This window comes from Ovis canadensis, chromosome 7 (assembly GCF_042477335.2).
Source record: "Ovis canadensis isolate MfBH-ARS-UI-01 breed Bighorn chromosome 7, ARS-UI_OviCan_v2, whole genome shotgun sequence".
In the NCBI taxonomy this organism is placed as follows: Eukaryota; Metazoa; Chordata; class Mammalia; order Artiodactyla; family Bovidae; genus Ovis; species Ovis canadensis.
In genome coordinates, this window is record NC_091251.1 from 71553233 (window position 1) to 71573574 (window position 20342).

The 20342-nt window shown below is 38.9% G+C and overlaps 1 protein-coding gene across 1 annotated transcript in view; it reads left to right on the plus strand.

Moving 5' to 3' along the window:
- The first annotated feature begins 10973 nt into the window (after positions 1 to 10973).
- Positions 10974 to 20342, plus strand: part of SECISBP2L (SECIS binding protein 2 like) — a 53246-nt gene continuing 43877 nt past the window's right edge. The window contains exons 1-2 of the mRNA XM_069596535.1: positions 10974 to 11267; positions 18471 to 18649. Of these exons, the coding sequence (XP_069452636.1) occupies positions 11244 to 11267; positions 18471 to 18649 (203 nt within the window). The 5' untranslated portion in view covers positions 10974 to 11243. The remainder of the gene's footprint in view (positions 11268 to 18470; positions 18650 to 20342) is intronic.

Here is a 20342-nt window from a genome sequence, read left to right on the forward strand (position 1 = left end):
AAACACATGATAAATTAAAACTCTAAATGAGAGTAATAATCTTGGATCTGCTTATGAAAATATTCATAAAGTATTTTCTTCAGAGCACAGGCCCTCTAGCTTCTAGAGGGTTTCTATGAAACTGAATCTTCTCCATTGGCCAGGAGATAAAGCAAACAGAATTTATTGTAGTCAGCTTCTATTAGAAAGGAAGTTTAACAGCAGGTGCAATGTTACTATCATATTACATATTACAATATTACTGTGTAGAGAAGTACTCTCTACAGAAGAACTAGCCAGAAAATACTTTGCCCCTCATCTGACCGTAGTTGAGAGCAGGCTATTCTTTAAAATCACAGTGTGTAGTAGTGTGGCTTCAGGAACATGTAGAAACTATAACGTTGAGAAGTTGTTCCTGCATTAGTCGAAACTTCTAAAGTTTGACTACTAAATTTTTTATGATAAAATTGTAATAATTACCCAATTCTTATATAAACATTCAGATTTGTTCTTATACACCGTGTTGCAGGTGGATCCTTTACCATCTGAGCCAACAGAGAAGCCCTCTATACACTGCTGCTACTGCTGCTGCTGCTGCTGCTGCTGCTGCTAAGTCGCTTCAGTCGTGTCCGACTCTGCGACCCCATAGACGGCAGCCCACCAGGCTCCCCTGTCCCTGGGACTCTCCAGGCAAGAACACTGGAGCGGGTTGCCATTTCCTTCTCCAATGCATGAAAGTGAAAAGTGAAAGTGAAGTCACTCAGTCATGTCTGACTCTTCGTGACCCCATGGACTGCAGCCTACCAGGCCCCTCCATCCATGCGATTTTCCAGGCAAGAGTACAGGAGTGGGGTGCCATTGTCTTCTCCTCTTATACACTAGAAGGTAAGTATTAATTTTAACATTTATCTTTTCAGCACTCAGTCAAAACATGAATTCCATGCACCTCTTTGATATCTTTTGAATGACTTTTGAAATTAAAGTTAAACCCTAACTCCTTACCATGGCCTATAAATTTCTAACATGATCTGGCTTGGCTCTGGTCTCATGTACCGTTCATTGCTCATGCCACTCTCCTCCCGCTACTCTCTATTCACACCTGTCTTCTCCTGTTCCTCTAATGACAAGATTTTTTCCTCCTGGGGCCTTTGCTCCTTTCCTTCTACCTTTTGTATTCTTCAAATCTCAGGCCAGAAATCACCTCCTTAGAGGTCAGCCTATGAAAGCGGTCCACCTCCACCTTTATCTGCATTAATCACATTAGCATGCTTTATTTCCTTCATAACATTCATCTCCTCATGACATTATCTTCTTTTTAAAATATACTTATTATCTGTCACCCAGATTTAGCAGTAAATTCCATGAGAGCAGGAACTTTGTCTTGTTCAACATCATATCCTTACTACTTAGACTAGTGCCTGGCATAGAACAAGTGCTCAAAAAATATTTGTTAAATAAATGAACATGTAACATGACATACATGCTGTCTGCTTTGACTGAGTCCCAAAAGGACAATAGCTAGGTGCCAATTTCCCCTACATTTAAAATCAGATGTTAGTCTACCATGTAAAATATGCCAAGAAATTGTGGCTAAGTATTCAGTTCAGTTCAGTTCAGTCGCTCAGTTGTGTCCGACTCTTTGCGACCCCATGAATCGCAGCATGCCAGGCCTCCCTGTCCATCACCATCTCCCGGAGTTCACTCAGACTCACGTCCATTGAGTCCGTGTTACCATCCAGCCATCTCATCCTCGGTCATCCCCTTCTCCTCCTGCCCCCACAGTATTATTCATCACTAATTTCCAGTTCAAGGTTGGGGGATGGCTGGGGGGATCTGATGACTCAGAAGAGGTATTGCTTTGAAGATACCTGATACATACTCACACCTCCCACAGGGGGAAAAAAAAGAGATGCTTCTCCTTACCTCAAGCTACCTGAGAGGAGGTTTCAGGGAAATACTTGGAGAACTGGATACATGTCACTTGAAGTCTGGGGGAATACAGGGACCTGAGATCTGAATCTTTCCTGAGAAAACCAAACTCAGATCAGAGATAATGCCGCAAACCAGCTGCGTGTTCACCAACTGTGGATACATGTGAGTTTTTCTCAGGGGAAAGTGTACTTATGTTAGCAATTTACTTTGTAACACACCAAAAGTAAGATTAATTAATGGGATACTAGACAGGTGGATGGACGGATATGTGATAAATCAAGTTAGCAAAATGTTCCCAGGGATGGGGATGGTGGTAAAAGCTGTTTTAAAAGGGAGTCCAAAAAAAAAAAAAAAAAAAAAGGGAGTCCAGCAAGAAGGCTGTTTGGCTGAGACACAAGGGATCTAGATGAGGGCTGAAACTTCAGAAACCCAAGGGCTGAAGGCTAGGATCATTAGTGATGGCCTGAAAGTGCCATGCACGGCATACATCTGAGACCTCTGAGAAGTTCTACCATCTTCCCCTTCACAGCCCAAACCTGGAGGAATCTGAAACCTTAACCAGCATGTAGTTAAGGAAGAGGAGGCAGAGACGTAGAGATAGAAGGCAAAACAAAAGTGGCCTGTGTTGTGTCCTCTACTGCAGTTTCCAGCCTGAAGCAGAACTGAGCTCGGGAAAAGGGAAAGCTTTAACCTGGAATGAAGTTTGTGTGATCTTCATGAAATTTCATCCAACACAGGGGAAAAAAAGTTGACCTCAGAGAATTTGAAGACAAAAATATAAAAGCATTCACACTTTATTGAATCCTGCTCATTTAATACAATGTACATGTCTAACAAAACCCAACTCTGGCTGAAAGAATCCTAATTTAATAGCCTATCAAACGTTCATTTATTCAACAAATATTTATTGTGCAACTTCTATCTACCAGACATTGGTGTAGGTAGTGAATTTACAACAGTGAAAAAGATAAGCATCTGACTAAAGTAGAGAAGATTTATTTAATTTCTTTAAAAAAATTTGAAGTGTAGTTGATTAGTTTCAGGTATATAACATAGTGATCAATATTTTATAGATTATATTCCATTTAAAGTTATTACAATATATACTTGTTCCTTATTTATTTTATATGCAATAGTTTGTGTCTCTTAATCCCATAACTCTATCTTGCCCCTCCTCGCTTCCCTCTCCCCACTGCTAAACACTACTTTGTTCTTATAATCTTGAATCTGTTTCTGTTTTGTTATACACATTGGTATGCTTTATTTTTTTAATTTCCACATATAAGTGATAACATGAGAGTATTTGTCTTCCTCCATCTGACTTATTTCACTAAGCATAATAGTCTCTAGGTACATCCACATTGTTGCAAATGGCAGAATTTCATTCTTCATTATGGCTAGGTAATATTCCATTGTGTATATATACGACATCTTCTTTATCCATTTATCTGCTGATGGGCTTGGGTTGCTTCTATATCTTGTTGTTGTTGTAGTAGTTTAGTCTCTCAGTCATGTCCAAGTTTTTACCACCCCATGGACTGCAGCATGCCAGGCTTCCCTGTCCATCAGCAACTCCTGGAGCTTGCTCAAACTCATGTTCATTGAGCAAGTGACACCATCCAACCATCTTATCCTCTGTCATCCCCTTTTCCTCCTGCCTTCAATCTTTCCCAGCATCAGGGTCTTTTACAATGAGTTGGCTCTTCGAATCACATGGCCAAAGTATTGGAGTTTCAGCTTCAGCATCAGTCCTTCCAATAAATATTCAGGACTGATTTCCTTTAGGATGGACTGGTTAGATCTCCTTGCAGTCCAAGGGACTCTCAAGAGTCTTCTCCAACACCACAGTTCAAAAACATCAATTCTTCGGCACTCAGCCTTCTTTAGGGTCCAACTCTCACATCCATACATGACTACTGGAAAAACCATAGTTTGACTAGATGGATCTTTGCTGGCACAGTAATGTCTCTGCTTTTTAATAAGCTGTCTAGGTTGGTCATAGCTTTTCTTCCAAGGAGCAAGTGTCTTTTAGTTTCATGGCTGCAGTCACCACCTGCAGTGATTTTGCAGCCCCCCAAAATAAAGTCTGTCACTGTTTCCTTTGTTTCCCCATCTCTTTGCCATGAAGTGATGGGACCGGTGCCATGATCTTGGTTTTTTGAAGGTTGAGTTTTAAGCCAGCTTTTTCACTCTCCTCTTTAACCTTCACGAAGAGGCTCTTTAGTTCCTCTTCACTTTCTGCCATAAGGGTGGTGTCATCTGCATATCTGCGATTACTGATATTTCTCCTGGCAATCTTGATTCCAGCTTGTGCTTCATCCAGCCAGCATTTCTCATGATGTACTCTGCATAGAAGTTAAATAAGCAGGGTGATAATATACAGCCTTGATGTACTCCTTTCCCAATTTTGAACCAGTCTTTTGTTACATGTCTGGTTCTAATTGTTGCTTCTTGACCTGCATACAGGTTTCTTAGGAGGCAGGTAAGATGTTCTGATATTCCCATTTCTTTAAGAATTTTCCACATTTTGTTGTGATCCACGCAGTCAAAGACTTTAGTGTAGTCAATGAAGCAGAAGTAGATGTTTTTCTGGGATTTTCTTGTTTTTTTCTATGATCCAGTGAATATTGGCAATTTTACCTCTGGTTCCTCTGCCGTTTCTAAATCCAGCTTAAACATCTGGAAGTTCTTGGTTCACATACTATTGAAGCCTAGCTTGGAGAATTTTGAGCATTACTTTGCTAGCATGTGAGAAGAGTGCAATAGTGTGGTAGTTTGAACATTCTTTGGCATTGCCTTTCTTTGGGATTGGAATGAAAACTGACCTTTTCCAGTCCTGTGGTGAGTTTTGAGTTTTCCAAATTTGCTGGCATATTGAATGCAGCACTTTAGCAGCATCATCTTTTAAGGTTTGAAATGGCTCTATATCTTGGCTATTGGGAATAATTCTTCTATGAACGTTGGCGTGCATGGATCTTTTCAAATTACTGGGACTTTTATTTTTGGACATATACCCAGCAGTGGCATTGGTGAATCATATGGTATTTCTATCTTTAGTTCTTTGAGGAAACTGCATACTATTTTCACGGATCAGTTCAGTTCAGTCACTCAGTCATGTCCAGCTCTTTGCAACCCCATGAATTGCAGCACGCCAGGCCTCCCTGTCCATCACCAACTCCCGGAGTTCACTCAGATTCACGTCCATCGAGTCAGTGATGCCATCCAGCCATCTCATCCTCTGTAGTCCCCTTCTCCTCCTGCCCCCAATCCCTCCCAACATCAGAGTCTTTTCCAATGAGTCAACTTTTTGCATGAGGTGGCCAAAGTACTGGAGCTTCAGCTTTAGCATCATTCCTTCCAAAGAAATCCCAGGGCTGATCTCCTTCAGAATGGACTGGTTGGATCTCCTCGCAGTCCAAGGGACTCTCAAGAGTCTTCTCCAACACCACAGTTCAAAAGCATCAATTCTTCAGCACTCAGCCTTCTTCACAGTCCAACTCTCACATCCATACATGACTACTGGAAAAACCATAGCCTTGAGTAGACGGACCTTAGTCAGCAAAGTAATGTCTCTGCTTTTGAATATGTTATCTAGGTTGCTCATAACTTTTCTTCCAAGGAGTAAGCATCTTTTAATTTCATGGCTGCAGTCACCATCTGCAGTGATTTTGGAGCCCAGAAAAATAAAGTCTGACAATGTTTCCACTGTTTCTCCATCTACTTCCCATGAAGTGATGGGACCAGATGCCATGATCTTCGTTTTCTGAATGTTGAGCTTTAAGCCAACATTTTCACTCTCCTCTTTCACTTTCATCAAGAGGCTTTTTAGTTCCTCTTCACTTTCTGCCATCAGGGTGGTGTCATCTGCATATCTGAGATTATTGATATTTCTCCCGGCAATCTTGATTGCAGCTTGTGTTTCTTCCAGTCCAGTATCATGATGTACTCTGCATATAAGTTAAATAAGCAGGGTGACAATATACAGCCTTGACGTACACCTTTTCCTATTTGGAACCAATCTGTTGTTTCATGTCCAGTTCTAACTGTTGCTTCCTGACCTGCATACAGATTTCTCAAGAGGCAGGTCAGGTGGTCTGGTATTCCCAACTCTCTCAGAATTGTCCACAGTTTATTGTGATCCACACAGTCAAAGGCTTTGGCATAGTCAATAAAGCAGAAATAGATGTTTTTCTGGAACTCTCTTGCTTTTTCCATGATCCAGCGGATGTTGGCAATTTGATCTCTGGTTTTCTGCCTTTTCTAAAACCAGCTTGAACATCAGGAAGTTCACGGTTCACATATTGCTGAAGCCTGGCTTGGAGAATTTTGAGCATTACTTTACTAGCCTGTGAGATGAGTGCAATTGTGCGGTAGTTTGAGCATTCTTTGGCATTGCCTTTCTTTGGGATTGGAATGAAAACTGACCTTTTCCAGTCCTGTGGCCACTGCTGAGTTTTCCAAATTTGCTGGCATATTAGCTGTCCCAATTCATATTCCCATCAACAGTTTACCAGATTCCGTTTTCTCCTCATCCTCACCAACATTTGTTATTTGAAGACTTTTTAATGAGAGCCATTCTGACAAGTGTGAAGTGATATCTCCTTTTGTTTTTGATTTACATTTCTCTAATAATTTGGAAGGACTGATGCTGAAGCTGAAACTCCAATACTTTGGCCATCTCATGTGAAGAGTCGATTCATTGGAAAAGACCCTGATGCTGGGAGGGATTGAGGGCAGCAGGAGAAGGGGACAACAGAGGATGAGATGGATGGATGGCATCACCGACTGGATGGACATGAGTTTGGGTAAACTCCAGGAGTTGGTGATGGACAGGGAGGCCTGGTGTGCTGCGATTCATGGGGTCGCAAAGTGTCGGACACAACTGAGCGACTGAACTGAACTGAACTGAATAATTAGTGATGCTGAACATCTTTTCATGTGCATATAAGCCATGTTTATGTCTTGTTTGGAAAAAAAAAAAGTCTATTCAGCTTCATCTTGCACATTTTTAAAATTAGTTTTTTAAAACATATATATATAGTTATATGAGCTGTTTGGGCTTTCTCGATGGCTCAGCAATAAAGAATCTGCCTGCAATACAGGAGACACAGGAGAGTCAGGTTCTATCCCTGAGTTGGGAAGATCCCCTGGAGGAGGGCATGGCAACCCACTCCAGTACTCTTGCAGGGAAAATCCTATGGACAGAAGAGCCTGGTGGCCTATGGTCCATGGGGCTGCAAAGAGCCGGACATGACTTAAGCAACCAAGCACCCCATAGCACAGCACATGAGCTGTTTATATACGTTGGATATTAATCCCTTTTGGATATCTTCTCGTTTCTTTGTATCATTTTCCAATTCTTTCATTAATGTTTTACAGCTTTCAGAGTATAGGTCTTTCACATTCTTGGTTAAGTTTATTCCTAGGTACTTCTTTCTTTTTGATGTGATTGTAAATGGGATTATTTCCTTAATTTCTCTTTTTTGATAGAGACTTCAGGATTTTCTATATGTAATATCAGGTCATATGTAAGTAGGAAGAGTTTTTCTTTTCTTCCAATTTTCTTCTCTTCCTTTTATTTCTTCCTTCCTGGTTGCTGTGGCTAGGAAAAGTACAGAAGTTTTGTTTTGTTTTTCCTAAGTGAAGTCGCTCAGTCATGTCCGACTCTTTGCGACCCCATGGACTGTACTAGGCTCCTCAGTCCATGGAATTTTCCAGGCAAGAGTACTAGAGTGGGTTGCCATTTCGTAAACTGCTTTTAAAACAATATTTATTTGGCTGTGTCAGGTCTTATTTGCGGCACATGGAACTCAGTAGTTATGGTGCAGTGGGCTTAGTTGCTCTGCAGCATGTGGGATCCTAGGTCCCCAGCCAGGGATCAAACCCACATTCCCTGCATTGCAAGGCAGATTCTTAACCATTGGACTACCAGGGAATTCCTGAGAAGTTTTAAAAGTTTAAAAGACTGTTATAGAATGGTAACATTCTTATTTTGATGATATTTGGGTTACATAGGTACATGTATTTGTTAAAACTAGAGTTCAATATTTATTTAAGTGTTTATCTTTTGATGTAAAATTTACACATAATGACATGCACAAGTCTAAAGTGTTTGCTGAGTTTTGAAAAGTACGTGATCATCACAATTCTGCTTTCCTCCACTATTAGAAGATAATCTTGCCTCCCATTTCACTGATAAAACAGAAGCCATCTGACAAGCATTCTCTCAACTTAGAATTTCTTCTCCTAGTTTTTTATCCTATCCTTTCTAATCTTCTCAGAAGCCTTGCTTTGTTGGATTATTCCTCTTCTCCAGAACTCTCATTTCAAGGAGTAAGCTTGTTTAGGAACTAATGCTGGATTCTCTCTACTATCTGAGTCGTCACACATGCCATTCCTTTTCCTTGGAACAATTTCCCTATTTCCTCCCCCTTACTTATCATAAACCCTACTTACCCTTCAGGTGTTTCCTTAGATTCTATTTACTTAGATATAACTTCCATGACCTTCCATCCCATACTATGGCAGAAACTATTGAGGTTCCTGTTTCATGACACTCAGCTCACCTTTATTTGTTTTATGTTATGTCTTGCCCACAAGACAAACATGGCCTCTGTCCTCAGTGTCTTATTAACTACTAACCTCCAGTACTTAGCCTACCACCTATCACGTTAAATATTTCTTGCTGAATGAAAGACTTAATTAAAATTCACTCATCTGTAAAATGTAATGTTTTAAAATGTCTTCTCTTCCTTCACAGATATAAATTTTTATTCTAATAGCTATTAGAATAATAGCTTTCTTAGGATTGTGTTAAATTAGAAGGGCACTGTGACATTTTTGTTCTTATAATTTTTCATAAATCTGTTCTAAAATTTAAGTGACTGTCTTGTACATAAAAGATTCTCTGCAAGAACTATTTCATAGTCATAAAAATTCTATAAAGTGAAAGATTCTTCAAGATCCTATATTTCAATTTCCTTAGGTCATTCTTTAAAGGAAGAAAACCAAAGTACTATGGTACTTTTATGACTGTACTGTTACTGAATTTTTACTCTGATAGGGGTATCTTATGGCTAAAGACACCATGGGGGAAATTCTAAAAATTCAGAGTTCTTTTTACCTTTCAAGTGTGAAGCAAGATGATCATCTGTTAGTTTACAAACTACATATTATAAATAGTTTAGTTTTTCTGAGCAAACCTAAATTCATTCAGCATTCACTGATAGATACTAGAGACTTAACATTACATGAATCACTCATGTATGTAACCATCATATATATATATGAGCCTAAGCACATAAACACAGACACACACATACATGTACACACACGCACACAAAAAATTTGAGGAGGTAGAGCTACTAAAACTATATAAATGAGAGATTTTTACATACAAATATGTTTCTCCCTAAAAATAATTTCTGCTGCCAGCCTTGATGTAAGTCTTATTAACTTTACATAACTCCTTTCACCAGGTCAAAATATAGGACCAACTTAAGTACAGTTGGGGGCTCCACAGACCACCTCTTCTTGAAGTCCTATTCAAATAAAACTAGACTATTGAGCCAGACTAACTGAAAAGGCAATGCAAGTTTTTACTGAAGCATAACAAAGCAAGCTTCTCAAAATTCTTCTCCAGCTGTTTATCTCCACACCAGCCCTTCAAAACCAGAGCCACCTCTACTCTCTTCCTTCACTTCATTTAGCTTTTATGCTTTGATGCTGTTGAACTGTGGTGCTGGAGAAGACTCTTTAGAGCATCTTGGACAGCAAGGAGATCAAACCAGTCAATGTTTAAAGAAATCAACCCTGAATATTCACTGGAAAGACTGATGCTGAAGCTGAAGCTCCAATACTTTGGCCAGCCTGATGCCAAGAACTGACTCATTGGAAAATACCCTGATGCTGGGAAACCTTGAGGGCAGGAGAAGGGGGTGACAGAGGATGAGATGATTGGGTGGCATCTCCCGACTCAATAGACATGAGTTTGAGAAGACTCTGGGAGATAGTGAAGGACAGGGAAGCCTGGCATGCTGCAGTCCATAGGGTGGCAAAGAGTTGGGCATGCCTTAGCAACTGAACAACAAGCTTATATAGCTTTTAATTTTTCTTCCTTATCCTGGAACTGACCAGCAAACAAGAACTCTTAGGGTATGTATTGGAGGATGTGTTTGAGGAGATATCCAGAGGCAATCCACAATGATTACCAAGTGTCCAATTTCGTGGCAGTCTCTTTCCTCAAGGAACTAAGGAACCGAAGATAAGAGGAACAATCAATAAGCACGGTGGAAAGGCAACATACCAGAATATGTTACCTGTTGAGTGGTGGGAAAAATTAGGGGTTCTGGGATAGGGCAGAGAAGCCTGAAGGTGAGCCTAGGGTTCAACTTGGTCCTTGACAATGAATTACCTAACCACTATTTGTGGAGCTTCCTGTCTCATTTCTCAGTAGTAGCCACACTGTGGTATTCTCCTTCATAGTTAAGGCTTCCTTTAGCCAGATGACATAAGAAAGAATAACATATGTACAGGCAGCTAAAAGCTCTTCCGATATACCAGAGGTAGTCTGGGATGAGAAAGTAGTCTCTGGGCTTCCACGGTGGCGCAGTGGCAAAGAATCCACTTGCCAAGCAAGAGACGCAAGACACCGGTTCCAACCCTGGTTTGGGAAGGAAGATTTCCTGAAGTAGGAAATGACAAACAGCTCCAGTATTCTTGCCTAAAAAATTCCACAAACAGAGGAGCCTGGCGGGCTACAGTCCATGATAGGGTTGCAGAGTCCCACAGGACTGAGACTGACAGACTCAAGTGGCCTCCGAGGTCGCTCAAGTCTAAAACGCGCGTGTCCAAGTGGCTCCACACTCCTTAGGTTAGCAGTCCAGAGGGGCAGTTAAGTCCCACGCAAAGCGCGGAGCGGCTCAGAGAACGTGCTGCTCGGAATGTCCAGCTGGCCTCAGCCTCCGGAACGGCCAGCTTGCGTTGGGTTTCTGCCAGCTCAGGCCGCCTGCGATCACTCCGCCCACTGCTCCTGTGGACCTCCGCCCCCTTTTTTCCCTTCCGCGCTCCGCCATTTCCGAATACGCCTCTAGCTCATTTAGGCCCTGTTCGGCTTCCGTCCCAGATGATCCCTCCCCGAGGCTGCCGCTGCCTCCTCCTCGGAGCTGGGGCCGCCTCCTCGGCCAGTGGCGTAGCCGGACTCTGCGTCGCGGCCAGCTAGATAGGGGCGGAGGTCCGGAGCCCGGTCTCGACCCGAGCGGGGGGCCATGGAGAAAGCGGCCCGAGGCACTCTCCGCACCGACTAACGCGGGCCCGTTGCGGCTGCAGGCGCCATGGACCGAGCCCCCGCAGACCAGGTACGCGAGCTTGAGCCAGGCCGGTCGGGCCGGGAGCTGGGGGTCGCGGCTTCCTCCCGGGCGGGCCCTGGTCTCCGAGCGTGGGCCCGGACGGCCGGAGCCCTCGGGTTCCTGCTGGCGCAGACCTCCTTTCCCCGGGATCCTGGCGGCGCCCGTCTCCTGCATTGTTTCAGATGCTGTCTCGAGCTTGGGGGCTTTTCCAGCCCCGATTACCCCGGGCTGGGGATTTGCTTTTGGCCCCCCTGACTTGTTTGGTGAAAGGAGCCAGAAGATTCCCAAGTTGTCCGTTCTTTCCCGAGACAGGGTTTATAACTTCACCAAATTCTAACCCCCCTCCCCCTTCCCTTCAGTTCTGGAATGTGTTTTCAAGGTGGAAAGGCTTCTCACTTAGAAAAACTGTCAGGGATTGTGATAACTACAGATGAAGGAAGGGTTATGGGCTTTTTAAGATCTACGTTCCCTTGAGCGAAGCATTGTTTTTGCATTGGTTTTATGGAGGTATTCCTTTTTAGATATGAAATACTGCGGTTTCCCTTTGCCCTTCTAGCCAGTTATTTTGCCAAAAAAAAAAATAGTGTTTTTAAAACATCGATTTTGTATTTTAAAGGTGTAGGACCCTAAGGACGAGTTCATTTCCGAGCCCGTTTTCGTATTCACGAAGTCCCATTAATGTTTCAGTTGCATCAAATTATTGATTATCCAAGCTAGTAGGTGCTGGGAGGCTGGGGTGGTGACATTGTTTTTAAAAAAAGGAAAAAAATCTAAAATAATAGTTTTCTTCCTTCCAAAAAGTTTCAGTATTCTCCATTCTGAGATCGGTATAAAGGGATTTAATTTGATGAAATCGAAGTTTACTCACTGTCCATTCCCCCTGTTCAGTTGAAGGCCTTGCCCAGTAATGAACTCGGCAAATAGATGAAGGAAAAAGAGAGATTAGGGGTTAGCCTGATTACTTTACAAATGGATAATTAACACCTGAATCATGAGACAAGATTTCCTAAATTCTTTCGTTTGTATATATGTAGCTGGTGTATATATGTAGCTAGTCAGAGGGAGTTCAGATTTTGAAATCGGTCTCTTTCAGCAGACAGCAGCTTCCTGGTTGTGGATATTTGGGGTTTTTTTTTTCCTGTTTTTTTTTTTTTTCCTTTGTATAAAAATCTTTATTTAAAAAAAGCTTGTGTGAATATGACTGAAAACACAAGTGAGTTTTATGAAACAGTCTGTGTATTTATCAAAGCAAAACTGATGGGGGTCCCTTGACAATGCAGGCTTTCCTGTGACCCAAGGTATTTTATATGCCCCCCTGTATCCAGTTTAATGAAAAATAATTTTTCAAGGTACCTATCAAAAAACGCCTGAAATTTCAAAGCCTGAGAAGTGAATAAAGAATTTTCTTGAATGATTTTCCAGTACGGGTGTCACTAATGAAAGGGTTAAACATTTTGTTCCTGCACTAGGCTGACAGAACTGTAACTAGTAATGCTGTCAGGTATATACTTATGGTTCCATGTATATGCTTCCGTGTATATACTTATGGTTCCTTTCATCCTAGAGGAAATGTAATTAACTATTTAGATGGTAACTTTTAGCATAGATATTTGTATGTAATTATCTTGACAGCAAGTGCTATGAGCAAATTCTTTAGAGAGCCTCTTTGTCTTTCATCCCGTTTCTTTCCAGAGTCCACAACCTATTAAAATTTTGTAGAAATTTAAGCTTCAGAAAAAAACATAAATGTAGGTTTTCCGCTGAAGAATTTTTCTTTTTTTTTTTCCTCTCCAGTACCTCCTACCTCTTCCCTTAGCCTAATCCTAGGGGATTATGAGAGAATAATTTGAATCTATTTCTCTTTCCCCCACACATACACTCTCAGGAAGCTGAGATCCCTAGAAGTGATGTTACTTTGCCTAGTTCGTGTTGTAGGCAGTTAATTCCATGGATGACCTGGAAGGAGTCCCCTTCATTTTAAATTAGCACTTTTCTGATGGCAAAACTCCATTATTTTCATTATATTCTTATATTCATCATTGAAAAAAGGCACAGAACTATTAACGTAATGATAGATTAGGGGCTGGAATTGAGATCTGTCCACTGTGTGGAGTTCTTAATTGCTTTCACTATACCTCTGAGTAATGTAATGGCTTTTCCAAGTTATTTGGAAGGTACTTTTATGTTTTTACTAAATGACTTTAATAAGTAAAAGCCATTAAAAACAGATGCCACATGTGCTGAATTTCCATTTTTCTCTCAAAACATTTATTTTAAACCAGTGTTGGTTTATATTCAGAATTTCTGGGAATGTCTGTAGCGTTAAAACTTATAATATTATAATGGTTGACTATTCATAGAAGTTTGATTTTTAAAGACTAGTACTAATACAGACTTTCTGCATTTTGTCTTAAATCCTTGGAGTATTGCCCAAGTGTAACTTCAAAAATATCTAAGCAGGGTTTGCTTGAAGACATTCATGTTGTAGTTCTTGGAATTACTTCTTGTTTATATATATATATATATATATATACACATATAAATATATACATATATACATATGTATATAAAATCTTTGTATAAAAGGACTGGGAATACATGCTAGCTAGTAATCTTAATTGTAGTAATGACTATTTGAAAAAAATGTTATAACCATTAGAGAATCTCAGGAGTAACCTCTTTTTAGCAAGACTGTTTTAAATCAAAATGAGTAGCTTATTTTAATTGCCAGAGGTAGTTCTGAGAAATGATGCTGCTTAGTATAGTGCATTTAAAAAAAAAATCTGTTTTGTTTATTTAGTTGTACCGGATCTTAGGTGGTTTTTTTTTTCCCCTGTCCTTAAACGGGGAAAAAAAAACCTGATATAAAGGGATGTGAAGACTAAATAATGGAGTTTGTTTATAAAGTTTTTGTATTTCTATTTTTAGGACATTTAAGACAGTGTTTTGGGATTTTTTTTTTTTTTAATAAACTTTAGAAGTGACAGAACACTTGAGGTTGACAGTCTCTTTTGTATTATCAAATAATTTAAACTCTGGCTTAGTTTTTCGTACATTAATGTTAGATAAGTTCTTCTAAAGTAATTTGCAAAATGATTGATCACTAATGCCTTTAATTCTTAGAAAACCAGATGTGTGATAAGTGTACATGGTTTCATGCAAAGAGCTGTTTACCAATAAAGGTATAATATTATCTGAGTTATAATTTTTTTCTTTAAATAATTATAAATGTCAAATAGAGTCAACACTGCAAACTAAATATATTCTAAATAAGTTACTCTAAAATGTTTATTATTCAGTAATACTTAGAGTTAGCTTTTATAGATCTAAGTAAGCTATTGCCTTAACATTTTAAAAATGCTTTTGTGATCAAAAAGAAAGTAAATAATGCTGATTTAGTGAAAATATCATTTGGAAATTAAAAAGGCATTTTTCCCCCTAAGCTTTTAAGTCAAAGGGGAATTTAAAAGTGCAATTAAAAATTTTTTAAACATAATAAAATACTGCATATTAAAATGTATGGGATGTGGCTGAAGCTATATTCTGAGGCAAAGGCATAGTCATAAATGTTTTCGCTGTTCAGCATTTTAAAAGGAAGTTAGAAGTTAAGCATCCAAGGAAAGAAGTGGGGGTGGGGGGAGAACTCCTCAAAGAAAGAGAGAAAATAAATAGATATTCCAAACACTAGTATTAAATATAGAAAGTTAGGTTTTAAAAAAGTACCATCAGAGTTTAACAAGATTAAATGTGGTCCATTTTAAGAAAAGAGTGAAAATGTATGAATAGGAAAGCAAGTAGGCTGAGTCTTAAGTTAAATGCTTTGATTTTTCTCTTCAGTATTTTCTAAAGTCTTGCAAAACTTGATATGTATAACTACTGATTTATTTTGGCAAGTGGCTTACTTTCAGTAAAAGACGTTCCAACCAGAAAACAATAAAGCCAGCAGGTATCTCTTAAGCACTTTTTCCTTCTGAAGACATTTATTTTATCTTTGGTCATGATATATAAAACATTTTAGTGTTTGATATATCCTACTTACCTTAATATAGCAAGAACTTGGAGGGTTTCCATAGTCTTATTTTTTCTGTAGGTGTGTAGTACGTACTGACATTTCACTGTGGGAGCATGCTTTATTATGTTCTACTTCAGTTTTGATTTTAAGTGGGTGTCATTTTTCTATTGCTTCATCTGAGGAAATTATTTGTACTCTTCTGAAAGTTCTATCTCAGAGGAATTTAGTATGCATTTTCTGTTGATGTGTGCTTCATACTATCGTGGTGCTATCTTCAGTACACGAGCTCAGTGTGTATTTGTTAAATTATACAGGCTCTCAGTGATCTGAATGCATTTGTTTAATAAACTTTTTAAATAAGGTTTCTATAGTTTCTTGTTCAAATACAGGTTTCTGGGATTAGGATTTTTCATTAACTTGGAAAATTCTGAAGTAATTTCTGAAAGATAAAGGTAATTTTACAGTACAGTTCCTTTTTTTTTTTTAAGCAAATAGAACAGGAGTAGATTTTGTTCTGTTTAAACTTCTTCCATATTTTTATTTTCTTTAAGGAGACAAAAATTTGCTATAAAATTTCTGATTTCTTAACGATCATGGCATAAGTAGACTAAACAAATACAAACTGAGAAGTATCACTGGATGAAGTAACTAGTTAATTGTTTCATAACATTTTGTTGTCTACTATGTAAGACATTTTTTCCTTTAATTTCTACATTAATATAATTGAAATAACTGCCAAAATCTGTTGCTTGCTTAACGTATTATCTGTGTGACCTTTATTATGTGAAATTTTAAAAAATAGTTTGCCATATGAACATTACTTTTCAGGCCTGAGGACAACTGAGGCTGCGTTTTGATGTATGATGCTGAAGGCCCCAAAGTCACGACAAACGACGTTTAAAACCATAGGGAGTTGTAACTATAGGAGAAAGTTTGCCAGTCTGTTCCTACTAGTGACATCTTCTGTTTGTGCAGCTGTTAACTACAGCAGCTTCTCTTTTTTGGTAACAACAAAGGATCATTTCAGTGTTAGTGAGTTTTACTGTTGAATGCCAATATCTAGAATTGCGCTTAGAATAGAAGCCAATACAGACTTTAATTTTGGGGGACATATACTGTGTATATGTGCAGATATTAGTTATAAATTATGCATGACGCTTTTTGAATAGTGGTTACCTAAATTCACAAATATATAAAGAACAGATAAGACTAGGCATAAAAAACTTGTTGCAGCTTTTTTTTGTATTGGGTTAGTCTGTGTGGCTTGTGGGGTGTTTGTTTCCTCACCGAGGATTGAACCCTTGCCTGCTGCAGCGGAAGTGGGGTCCTAAACACTGCACTGCCGGGAAAGAGCAAGGATATGAAAGTTGTTACCAAAGTAATTTATGAGTTGGTATTATTTGGGGGTATCAGGAAAAGTTATTTTTAAATTGCCTTTCTCTTTATATTAGTATTCTTAGTTTTTTTTTTTTTTTCATATGAGACTGAGAATTTAATATAACCATGTACCTTGAATTAGAAAAAAAAAATCCAAACGTCTTCTAGCCCAGATTTATAAAGCTGTTCAGGATTCTCATATGTTCAAAGGTTGATATTTTATACCTCAGTAAGTTTTGAGTCCTAATAACTATCAGTGAAAATCACTGACCTATACTATTAACATTTGTTTTTGCCTCCTATGTTGGAATTCAAGAAACCAAGTCACACATTATTTATGAGTACAATTATCTTATCTACTTTAGGTTTGGTCAGGAGTACAAAAGTAAACATCAAAGTTACATCAGGTGGGGAGGAAGGATATTGAATTGATACTGCTGTATAGTTCAGATTTCATCCCCTAGACATGTGTTTTGGAATGTTCACAGTGAACTCTTTTTGAACAGTTTCGAAAAAGGCTGTATATTCAGCACGTATATTTAGCATGTCAAGTCTTTTCTTTAGATTTTTTTTGGATTTTCTACTGATTACTTTTGTGAGAAACATGCATGAAATTTACTCAGAGAAATATGCCTTGATGGGAGCTTCTAATAAATGCCATCCCAGTGGGGAAAAATGTTCTGGTTAGGTCTGTTGCTTTCACGTAGTTGATTTGAGTTGTTGAAATGTTGGATTGCATTCCACTCACTGTTTTCGCAAAGTGTTTATCTTTTAATACTGTTTGTGGGTTCCCCCCCTCCAGTCACCTTGAGATGTTTGTGGCTTTTTAACATTCTTCTTTTACAGAATGTGCCTATAGATTATTTTATACTAAAATTTTAAAAATTTTAGTTAAATAGAGCAAAAGCAGAAAGAAAAATGCACAAAACCAGTGTACAGCTAAATGTTATTGGATGAAGACCTTGTGTCACCCATGTTAGGATATAGGATTTTGTCGGGTGCCTCTTCCCAATCACAGCTTCCTCTTTCCTGAGAGTAATTCCTATCCTGGCGTTCATGGCTCTTTACTTTTCTTTATAGTCTGTCCCCAGTTTGTGCATCCTTAGTATTGTAGTTTACTATGTCTGTTAAACCTCTATTTGTAAGACGAGATTTATAAGAAAAGATAAAAACAAACTAAAAAGCACGAATTCTGGATTACCTTATTTCCTCGGTTTGTTTGCTGGAAAGCTGAAGTGCTCACTTTTTTCTCAATTTAACTGTGAAGCAAAAGTTTTTCTCCCTTGTGCTCAGTTTTTTTCATTTATTGTAGACGTTATCCTTCCTTTTAATTTAACCATACTAATCTAATTTCCTGCAGTGGACAGAAATAAACTTTTTTAGGCTATTCAAACAAATATAGAGTAGTTATCCTTCAGAACTCTGTTCAGTGATTTTTTTTCCACTAACAAAATTAACTTAAAACACAATGTTTTGTTTGAAGAGCGAGTTTGTGTTTTATTTTGTTTTGTTTTTTTACTACCGGCTTTATTTTTGGACTCCGAGGTATGACTTCCTTGTACTGTTGATTGTTTTAACAGCTTTGGTTATGTAAGAAATGACTTCACTGAAATGTAGTAACCTTTGATAAATTTTTTCATCCAATTGATGGCTTTGTCTAAATAACATAATCAGATTAAATTTTTTAAATTTGACCTTGCTCTTCCTTTGAATGTTTTGAGAATACTGAGAAGACTGTCTCTTTTATTGTTTTATTGTTGTAAATTTGTATTATTTAAGTTTTTGCTTGTTTGTTAGTAATGTGTTTCACTTTCTCTTTAAAGAATGTCAAGCTGTCAGCTGAGGTAGAACCATTTATTCCCCAGAAGAAGAATCCTGATACATTTATGATCCCTATGGCACTCCCAAATGATAATGGAAATGTTTCTGGTGTAGAACCAACTCCAATTCCCAGCTACCTGATTACCTGTTATCCATTCGTGCAAGAAAACCAGTCCAATAGGTAATTTGTTTATTATTATTTTCTTTTGGTGGGGGAGGAAGAAAGGGGTAGGGAAGTGTAGAAGTTTGTTTGCAAAGCACACGTCTTAATTTTTTTCCTTTTGTAACTTTTAAGTATTAACTATTTCTCTACTTTCTCAGAGGAGTAAGTGAAACCAAATGATGTAGAAATTTGAAAATTGTTGGCATGGATTATTATTATTTTCTCATTCTTTCTAAGAGAAAATGGAATTCTTTGTATCTCCTATAATCAGTTATTGAAATTTTTTTGAAATAAACTGACTCAACGGGAGGAAGGGATTATTCAGAAAGAGGTGAACAGAAACCTTTTTTTTGAGGATGGGCATATAATCCTACGGAGAAGGCAATGGCATCCCACTCCAGTATTCTTGCCTGGAAGATCCCATGGATGGAGGAGCCTGGTAGGCTGCAGTCCATGGGGTTGCAAAGAGTTGGACACGGCTGAGCGACTTCACTTTCCCTTTTCACTTTCATGCATTGGAGAGGGAGATGGCAACCCGCTCCAGTGTTCTTGCCTGGAGAATCCCAGGGATGGGGGAGTCTGGTGGGGACTGCCGTCTCTGGGGTCGCACAGAGTCGGATACGACTGAGGCGACTTAGCAGCAGCAGCATATAATCCTAATTGCCAAGACAGTCTGTTCTAAGAAGAATATATCAAGGGATGGCCCTTAACTTTGAAGCTTTTGTGGCCGGTTAGCTTATTATATCTCTAGACTCTGATTGTAGTTTAAATTTAGTTTCTGTGCTATAGTCACAGAGGGATTTAGCAAAATGCTTACAGCTCGGGTACTGTGTGACCTAGTGGTTAGGGTGTGTCTTGTGATAGTCATGATAGCCTTTCTAACCCTGCTTAGACTGAATGATTAGCACTTCATTGGTGTAGTTCATTTTATTGCTGTATGAAAGTACTTTCAGCATGTTTCATAATATATCACACATCAAAATTGTACTTCTCTAGCACTGTAGGATAAATGGATGAGGTAGCTGGACTCTAGCCTTTGCCCAGCCACCCCTGAGGGCTAAGGCAAGTCAATATTTCTACACATGTTTAACCATTGTGTCACACTAGTGTGTTCAGGCACATTCTTTGAGAAATTCTGGATATATGTCAGTAAATTACTCTCTCAGGTATTAAACATTCAAGTTAATACTCTAGAACTCTTTAATAGTTTGGGGCATTAGACACAGTAAAAGCTAAAGGATTCTGCTCAATTGAGTCAGGGTAGTATTACATTACAAATCTTTGACCTATATTGGACTATGCTTGAAGTACTTTATAAACTAAAAATACTATTGCAGTATTTGACAACGTGGCCAAGTGTGCAGTATAATAAGTTTTAACTTTTCTTATCTTACCAAATAATTTTTGAGAATTCATGAGTAGGCCAGCCATCAGATTATTGAAAATATTTTTAGAATTATGGCAGGGGACATTTTTCCTTTGTGCTTTGTCATGGAATAGTAAGGAAAAGCTCTGTAGTCCGGCTCCCTGTGACCTCTCAGTCATCAGCGGCAACTGTCTGTAAGGAGGACCGATGAGATGGGAAGGACTGGTGCTTTATAGGAAGGCATCACACTAGAAGAACTCTAATGCTGGAGATGAGATGGCACTGAACAAGCTTGCCTTTTTCTTTTCTTCCTCTTGGACCTCTGGTGCTTGCTTCCATTGTCAA